Genomic DNA, 9692 nt, shown 5'->3' with positions numbered 1-9692 from the left:
AGAAAACGCTCCAAAAATTTATTTTTACCTTTTTTAATTTTATGGCATTGCTATTTTAATATTGCATCATTTGTTTGTATAATTATGACGTACACAAACAAAAATATTTTCTACTTTTTAAATGCTTTAGTCTGGCACGAGGGTATAATAAGTTCAGCATATTTGATGAACTGAAAGAACTGTCTGAACCCGTTTATTCTCCACTCATCTTTCATTCCCTATTTATCAAATACACTTAGTACTTTGAGGTCATATATTTTGAAAGTCATATCTGTTGTGAATATCTAAATTGATACTTTGCACAAATTCGATATTGATAGAGAAGTATTGTTAATTTATTCCCTCTCTCAATTATTACTCACAATTTTTTTTTGTGTGTAATAAAATACAATAATTTTACGTATTTAAATGCTCTGCTATTTTCCACCAATTAACATGTTATAAAGTCATTCCTGTTTTCTATTGTATGTTCACAAATTAAAAAAACATTTTGCCCATAGATAAAATTATCCGGGATATTTTCGTATCGGTATCTGTTCTGCGTCTCCTCGTTCCCCTTCTGTGATGTTTTAGTTTTTTAAGAGTCGTTACCAGGATGTTACCAAAGTTTGACAACTATTTTGACTTGGATACCGATACAGAAATTTTTCTAAGCTATAAAAAGTTAATATGAAAACCAGTGTAGATTTTTTTTATTCTTCTAAATTCACGCTCTTAACTGAAATCATAAGCCAGATTGCATACAATGTAAATATTTTATCCATGTGAATTAAAGCTAAGATGAATTCAATTTAGTTTCCTCCCCTTTTAGTTACAGTTATAATGTATTTCAGTGTTATAAGTTTTCCACTTCACGTTACACAAATATTAGATTGTTCTAGCTTTTTGAAATTAATAAGGAAGGCAAGATTTCTTTCATGTCTTCAGATGTTTTTTTTTTTTTTTTTTACCATCAAGAAACGATGTTATCTCTGTTAATATTTTTTAATAATGGTGGACAAAGCTGTAGTAAATCTAACAATTCATAAGCTGTTGCTGTCTGATATTTTTTCTGTCTTACTAGCAAATTGAAATAGAACTTATTAGTTTAACCTTTTGCATCTCGCTGTATTCGAGTCATAAAAAATAGTGTTTAGCTTGCTTAGAGCTCTATCTATACTTGGTGGAGTAAATGAAAACAATATCTGGAAAAGGAGATTTAACTTTGAACTGTACAAGATTTATAAACAACATTATAGATATTATTAAATACATAAAAATAAATAGAATGAATTGGATGGCCCACGTGATTCAAATAAGTGATGACAATACAATAAAAAAGATACTGCTTTTTTGATTTATGGAACAAGAAAGCGGGGGAGGCCGCGGTTGAGATGAGCTGTCTCAGTGGAGTCTGATTTCATCGCAATTAATGAAAGGAATTGGAGATCAAAGGTAAATCGGAAGTCGGCATGGAGAAATCTTCAGAGGAAATCATTGGTTCACATTGGGCTGTCTGGCCAACTATGATGATGATGATGAGAGCTCTATTTAAAATGTTGATGCAATTATATGAATGAATTAATAACCTAATTTTTTACTGTGCACATTAGAATCTAATTTACTGTGTTAATTATGTTATACAATAAAAAAATTCACTAAATATGAATTAAAAATAAATAAAATATATTTTTTTAATCTTTATTTTTCTATACACAACTGATTGGTTATACTTGCTTTAAAAATTAAGCAATCTATGTTATTAAAGAATGTTAGCTTTTTTGTTATACTGACTTTTTGCTTTTTCAGAATGCCTCTTTGCGTATTTTATACCAATGTACCAGGCACAAATGTACCTAAAGACTTTGAAGTTGAACTTTGTAAAGTTCTTGCTGAAGTGCTATCAAAGCCTATTGAGGTAATATTTCTTTTAAGAAATTTTAGATGCTATAAAAATGAATGCATGTTAATTTTATACGGATATTTTTAATAATCTTTTTCTAAATAATCTTCATGTACCTTGAATCAAGATAAAAAGTTTTTTACAATCATTGGTAATAAAATTAATTTTTAAAATCTTGTGGAAAATTTACTTACTAAAGTTTATCAAAAATCAATATACATCCTTATTTAATTGAACTAGAGCTCTTATATCCTTTCAAGATGCACCAATTTTATTAAAACCGAAGCAAGCTGCATTATTTATTACTTGAACTTGAATTATATTTGTGTGTAATTTTATTTGTACTGATTGATTTTTTATTTTATTTTCATACTGTAAAGATATACTTTGACTAAAATTTTGTATTTTATTTCACTTTTTGTTGATCTATAAAGAATATTGTCTAAATTTGTTTGACAAGTACTCCTGCTTGAGCTAGAAGTACTCCTACTTGCTTGAAAAGTAGAATATCTATCTTGAACGTACATGTGTGTTCTTTATAATCAAAGGTTAAGAGAGAACTGAATTTAATAATTTAAAATAAATTCTAAATAAATTTTTTTTTCATATTTAATTTGAGTTTTTATTTATTTAAATTTAGAAAGTTACTGTCAATGTTTTCACCGATCAAAGGATGGTGCGTGGAGGATCCTCTGAACCTACATGTTGGATGAATCTGTGGTCTATAAATGTCTTTAGTGCTGAAAATAACCCATTATATGCTTCAAAATTATATCCTTTTATATCTGAAGCTTTAGGAATTAAAAATGACAAGTAAGATAATCTCATGCCATTATAAGCATTACATATTTCCTAAATTTTATTTTCATTTATGTCTTAACTTTATATTCATATTCAGTAAATATAACAGCTAATTCTTTATTCAATGCAACACCTCTCAGATATGAAATTCTATTTTTAATCTTTAAGGGCCTTACATTAAGCTAACTTAGATTACTGCCTTATAGTGCCAGAAAAAAATTAAATAAAATTCATGTTTATGATTAAAATATTTAAATATAAATATATAGAAATATTAATGTTTGACATCTGTCCATATTAATGAAGATAAGTTTTCAAAATATGGAAATAGAAGTTTAAAATGTACGCTTCTATTTTCATATATCTGGAAATCTTGTTATAAAAACATTTTAAAAAATTTTTGAAAACTGCCTTTAATTATGACTACATTTGAATTCGCTAGTCACTTTATATATTATATTTTGAATTTTATTCTCTATTTTCTTGAATTTTTTTTTTGTTTAATTGTTTTATTTTGCATTTTTTGCTTAATAAGCTCAATTTTCATTAAAAAAATTTTGTTGCTCCTCACACTTTTGTATTGATATATTTTGCTTTGGTTATATAAATACAATATAAGAAAGTACTATTTTTTGCGCATATGATCGCGTGAGCTGATGACTAGATAATATCGTTTCTTATTTTATTTTTCAATTTTTTAAAAAAATTTTAATTTTTTCACAGTAAATAAAATTTATTATTTTTTTTTTCATTTTCTTAGTCAAATCTCTTTTTTTCTTTTATCTTTTATTTTTGTCTTCATTATATTATTAAATATATATATATACATATTAGTTTTACCTAGGGATCAATGAGGTGGTTGAGGCGGCCTTGCTACCTTTAACTACTTCGATAGCATAAAAAAAAAATCTTATTATATGTTTGCTATTATATGTATACTTCTTTTTGTGTCTGTTTGTTTGATTTCATTTTTTTTCCTCTTTTAGAATTGTACTTCTATTCCATGATATCAAAGCAGAACAATTAGGAAAGCCTTCCTAATGTAATTTATTCATATATTTACTACTGATGTATATCCAGCTTCTGTTTTTACTATATAATGACAGATTATCCTATTATACTTCTACACTTTTTAAAGGTTTCACTTCGTTAAATTTTTATTTTTTGTAACATTTGAATCTTAAATGTGAATGTTTTATCGATTAAAAACAGCCTCTTTTTAATACGCTTTAACTGTTGTAATTCAACAGTAGATTAGAAAACACTTTGTAGGAGAATAATTCAAGTTACTATTGTTAAACTGATCTGCCTTAAGACATTTTTATATTCTGTGTGACAACTTGCAGAAAACTTAGCAACATAATCTCATTTCTTATCTTTCCAGTGTTGAATATTACAGAGAGAATTTTATCTATTAATTTGTTAAAAATAGAAAATTTAATTGATGTTTATAAAATTTAGAAATTAAATAATCGAATGTAACTGAGTTATTAAACATTTTATAAATTTAATAGAAATGTATTGCTTACTGTAATTGTTCAAATTGTTATATACATTTAGAATCTGATAAACATTTTCAGATACTTTAAATCTTAAGAATACTATATATTTTTACACTGTTAAATAAACTTTGGTTTCTTTTTATATCATATGTTACTTTTTTCATCACAATTTTTGATGTTTAGAGTAAAATCTGCTTTTTTAGTTATTTCAAAATGTCTTAGCATTTTCTTTTACACACACTGGATTTAATATTTTAACGCTACAATCAGAGTTAGTTTGCCTTTCAACATTGCAAGATGCAAGTTATTCATTCCTGTAACCTTTTTATTTATTGCAGACACTTATACTTTTTTTGCGCCATTTATTTTGATATAATAACATGTCAGAGATAGATTTTTAAATTTATATTAAGTTAATATCTATCATTTATAATTTATTTGTGAACAAATATTTAATTTATGATATGAATGCCTTATTCTCATGCTTAATCTGCCATATATGTAATGAAACAAGTGTAAGTTTTGTTTTAAAACTTATGTAGAAACTTTTATAATATATTCATACTATGCAATAATATTCTGGTCAATGTGAAATATGATCTACTTATTGGTTATTTTGTTTCTTTTCTAATTTTTCTTGATTAATATGTAGGTTATACTAGATTATTTTGTAGACTACATTATTTTGATTAAAAAAAATAGCTGAACACTTAACTTTAATTGTTTTTGTTAATCATTTTGCCTACCATTTAAATTCAGAAATTAAAAATGGTGCTATCTCTACCAGTTTTACCTATTAGGCTCCTATTTTTTCTTTTTAAAAAGTTTTAAAAAAGGCATCATAAGCTGTATAGATTTATTTTGTTTTTGTTTTAAAATTTTCAAAAATGGTAGCCTATATCAAGCCTCGGGTTGTTAATAAAGCCTTATTTATTTTCAAATCCAACCTGGAAGTAATTTTTTGCAGTGTCTAGTTAAAAAGTTTTAAGTAATTTACATCATATAGTGCAATATTTTCTCATTCACATACATAAATTGTTATTTCCATAATGTTATATCACTGCTATAATAACCTTCTTTAGCCATGATATATAATTTTAATATGCAATTATACTAATTATCATGAGTAACATGTTATTTTTGGAACAGTTTGGAAAATGTCTCAAAAATCAATTAATTTCATCTAGTCATGATTTATTTTGACTGCCATCATAAAACATTTTTTCATAGGTAAAATTAATTTTTGAACAGTGCTAATTTTTGAACTATAGCTGTTATGTTTAATGATAATCCTTTCTATCCATAATATATTAATATAGTTACTTTGTTGCCTTCACTTTATAAGTTGGAAGTTAAGCTGAAACTATTTATATTTAATGTGAATTTGTTATTTTGTTTTATCTAATTTGTATCTAGTCATTTAAGAAACTGTTTCATACTAATAAATGTCAAGTAAAGTTTAACTATAATTATTTGTTTATCTGACAAACGTATTTTGTACTTTAACAAAATGAGAAAAATTAGCTTTCAAATGAACAAAATAATTTTAGTATAATTTTATCCAATTAGATTTATAATACCCTCCATATGTGTTGTGGCAATATTATATAATTTTATTGTATGTTTAAATATTTCAAATGCTGCCATTTGAATGTTCCTTATGTACAGCGATGTTTTACTGCTAATAAATTTTATATTCATATTATATAAATCTTTCATATTTTTTTCTTTAATTTAATTCATCACTAACTCATTAAAATTAAAAAATTTATTTAAAAATGTATTACAATTTGAATCATTTTATAATAATATCATTTTATAACCTAATAAATATTAAGTTTATTAGTTTTTATTTATTTTCATAAAACAGAGATGATTTTGCTCCGGAAAAAATCCGGATTTTTCACTTACCGCAATCCGGAAATCCAAGGCCTAGAAGTTTCAATAAATCATCGATCACATTTATGTCAAAAAATTCTTGTTATTTTATTTAGAAGTATTAGAGCTAGAATTTATACTTGGCATATCTTTCATTTGTAAATATTTTTTCTTTTAGAATAATAAATGTGATTAGACATAAAAGTAAACTTATACATAATTATTCATTTAAATTATGCAGCATATAATTTTTTTAGAATTTCATGTTTTTAAAATATAAATAGTTTAAATTTATGAAGACATAAATTTTTTAAAATGCGTCATTATTGATTTTACTCGAGAAATTTTCAGGATTTTTTAGTTGGGCTCGCATTCACCCCTAATAAAAGTAAACTTTGTTTGAATAAGAATTTTAAAATTTAATAATGTGCATCATTTTTTCGTAGAACTATTCAAAATACTTTGGTCAGAAATGAACTGGTTACCATTACTGGTCATCAATGTACTGATAACACTCTCAATTTTCACCTGTAGTCACAGATCGTGGTGCATATAAATAAAAAATTTTTGAAAGATCAAAATTCAAAGAAACTGTTCCTTGATTTTCAAAGTTATATCCTTAAAATTAATCTTTAAGTTGCTAATAAAACAGACAGTGGAATTTGTATAATAATTTTTCTAAATCTAGAAGAACTATTTTTCTAGACCAAATTAAAACTCAGCAAAGAATTATTTAAAGAACAAATATTTTTAACATGTTCTACGATCGGGGTCATCAAAGCTTTTTGGAATATAAAAATTTGAATATTTTTTTGTTTGAGATTTTAATATTACAATTTGAATACTTTGTTATAAATACTCTAATTTCTTTAAGTTTTAGACATCAGTGCAATATAAATCATCACTATTATCTTTGTAGTACTTTTTATCGTTTTTGTAAAAATTATTTTGATTCTTTCTTATCCATATGGAGTGCTCTATATTAACTACCTAAATATTTCCAAACCCTGAATCTAAACAACCATTGTTGAGATCTAAAAACCAAGTCAGGTATTAAAATCATCAAGGACAAGCCACTACGATCTCCATGATATGGAAACACCAGCAATCTTGAATCCACAAGTTGTGTGAGCTCCAAAAAAGTTTCTGGAACTGAAGCCAGCAAAACTCAACTCTCCTTATAAGCCGACTTTATATATAAAAAAAATTCTTTTTCTACAGTCCTGCGTTCTGAGTTACTTGGTTTTCAAAAAATTTCTGGTCGTTTTTTAAATCCCACTGGATTTAAGAGCATCCCAAACTCCATAGTTCTTGGATTATCATAAATCTCAATAGATCTCGAAGCATCACAAATGATTCTAGAGCATCTAACTTGATTTCAGAGCAACGTTATTCCAATGGTTTTCAGAACAACACTTTCCCTGTGCATTTTGGAACAAACCAAAGAAGTAGCGCAATACAAATATTGTTCAGACCAGCCCCATATGTTGTAAGCATACTCAGCTGCTCGCAAACAAATAATTGTGCTCACACTACACGTGAGTCACGAACCATGTGTAGAATTTGAAAGGCACATAATCGTAAATTGAGTTGGAGAATATATTTATATTAACAAATTTTTTTTGACAGTGCTCTGTTGGTGAATAACTTCAGACTCCAGAAAATTTTTCTAAGCACCAACCAAAAATTCTTGCTGGTCCATTCCCTGGGTATCATTCACATTCAAAGCATTCTCAGAAACCAGAGTATCACCATCCCAATGGATATCAGAGTAACACTACCTCAAAGTCGCACCATCCCAATAAATTTCGAAGCATCACAATTCCCATGGACCATCACAAACTTCATGTATCTTGGAGCATCCCAATTGATATCAGAGCAACGCTATTTCAAAGTATAACCACCCCAATGGATTTCGAAGCATCACAAATTCCATAGAGCAGTTCAATGGATTTTAGAGCAACGCTATACCGATAGATTGCAGAGCAATGCTACACGAGTTGATGTCTGAATATAACGTCATGGAGCATTCTAATGAATTTTACAGCAATGCCATGGAGCATTCCAATGGATTGCAGAGCACCGTTAAACCAAAAAATTTTGAAATAACGCCAATACTTTTTAAAGCTATTGAATATCACATGGATTCAGGAGCAGTCCAAAGAAGCATTTCAATATGAATGTTGTTCATAGAAATCCAGTGCATCTGCAAATGTTTCTCCGACCAACCCAATTGGGTAGCGACGCTGCATTAACGCAGCGTCACTATGATGTTGGAAATATGCTCAGCTGACCGCAATCAAGTTCTTGAGCCAACACTACTCGTGAGTTGTGAACCATGGGTAGAATTTGAAAAGCACTGCATCATGAATCGGGTTGGGAAAAGTATTCTGGAATCTGAGTCAATTAACAATTTAAATTTTTTACTGTATTGTGTTGATAAATAACTTTTTAGGCTACAGAAAAATTTTCTGAGTTCTAACCAAAGTTTTTTTTGACCCTGCTTTTGTGTGTCATTCACATTCCAAGTACTCTCAGAAACCTTCAGAGTTCACCATCCCAAAGAGTCTCCGAGCATCCCAAGGTATATCAAAGCAACGCTACTTCAAAGTCGCTCCATCCCAATAAATTTCTAAGCATCGCAAATCCCATTAAGCAGTCCAATGGATGTCGGAGCAATGCTATACCAACGGATTTCGGAGAAGGCTATACCAATAGTTTTCAGAGCAGCGTCATGGAGCATCCCAATGAATTTCAGAGCAACGCTGTCCCAATGGATTTTGTAGAAATGTCAATAGTTTTCAGAGTAACACTATCATTATGGACCTTGACAAAACTTATAGATTTTGGAACAGTCCGAATAAGCATTGCAATACGAATGTTGTTCACAGCAACCCAATACAGCGTCGCTATGATTGTGTAAACATTTTCAGCGCTCAGATAAAACGTTTTTCCTTGACCATAATCAAACGTTTGAGTTAACACAACCCGTGAGTTGAATCTTGTGAACCATTTGCAGATTTTGAGAAATACATAATCATGAATCGGGTTTTGAAAAATATTCTGAAGTCTTTGACAAAAAATTTTCATCAACTAACGATTTTCAAAAAAAAATTTTTTTTTTACAGTGTTGATTGATGGAGATCTTTTGTCTCAGGCTCCAAAAAATTTTCTGAGCACCAACCAAAGTTATTTTCTGAGCTCCAACCAAAGTTATTTTCTGGTCCTGGCCTTGAGTGTTTTTCACGTTTAATTGAATTCCCAGATACATTCAAAGTATCTCCATCCAGATGGAGTTTGGAGTAACACAAAGGATCTTCGAGCATCACAAACCCCATGAATCTCGGATCATCACAAATCTCAGTAGATTTCAGAGCAACGTTATTTTAGTGGTTTTATAGTATGTCCTTGATTCCTTGATGTCCTTGATAGTCAATCGATTTTGGAGTATCATCATCACACAGTTGATTTTGAAGTATCATCATCCCAATGGATTTTGAGCAACACCAATAGTTTACAGAGCAACATATGCTTATGGAGATCACAAAACACATGGATCTCGGAGCAGTGGTAAGAAGAATTGTTATACGAATGTTGTTCAGAGCAACCCAATGCAGTTCGGAGCATTG

At 28.5% G+C, this 9692-nt stretch overlaps 2 protein-coding genes across 3 annotated transcripts in view; both read left to right on the top strand.

Annotated features, from left to right (window-relative positions):
• The window catches only part of LOC107439415 (uncharacterized), a 246436-nt gene that overhangs the window by 114052 nt on the left and 122692 nt on the right, over positions 1–9692 (top strand). The window lies entirely within an intron of this gene.
• LOC107439420 (D-dopachrome decarboxylase-A) lies at positions 64–5896 on the top strand. 2 transcript variants are annotated; one of them, XM_016052015.3, is made up of 4 exons: positions 64–324; positions 1789–1897; positions 2523–2695; positions 3670–5896. In XM_016052015.3, the coding sequence occupies exons 2-4, from the start codon at positions 1790–1792 to the stop codon at positions 3722–3724; spliced, it is 336 nt and encodes a 111-aa protein (XP_015907501.1). In that variant the 5' UTR covers positions 64–324; position 1789; the 3' UTR covers positions 3725–5896. The 2 variants fall into 2 exon arrangements, with proteins under 2 accessions (XP_015907501.1, XP_015907499.1); XM_016052013.3 differs by lacking the exon at positions 64–324 and adding an exon at positions 482–663.

This window comes from Parasteatoda tepidariorum, chromosome 2 (genome assembly GCF_043381705.1).
Source record: "Parasteatoda tepidariorum isolate YZ-2023 chromosome 2, CAS_Ptep_4.0, whole genome shotgun sequence".
Taxonomy (NCBI): domain Eukaryota; kingdom Metazoa; phylum Arthropoda; class Arachnida; order Araneae; family Theridiidae; genus Parasteatoda; species Parasteatoda tepidariorum.
This window is presented reverse-complemented; position numbering and strand designations above follow the sequence as displayed.

Coding starts and splice junctions, on each gene's coding strand:
- LOC107439420 (XM_016052013.3), top strand. CDS start 596: ATGTTACCAAAGTTTGACAACTATTTTGACTTGGATACCGATACAGAA. Junction 664..1,788: donor ATTTTTCTAAGCTATAAAAA/GTTAATATGAAA, acceptor TTGCTTTTTCAG/AATGCCTCTTTGCGTATTTT. Junction 1,898..2,522: donor TGCTATCAAAGCCTATTGAG/GTAATATTTCTT, acceptor ATTTAAATTTAG/AAAGTTACTGTCAATGTTTT.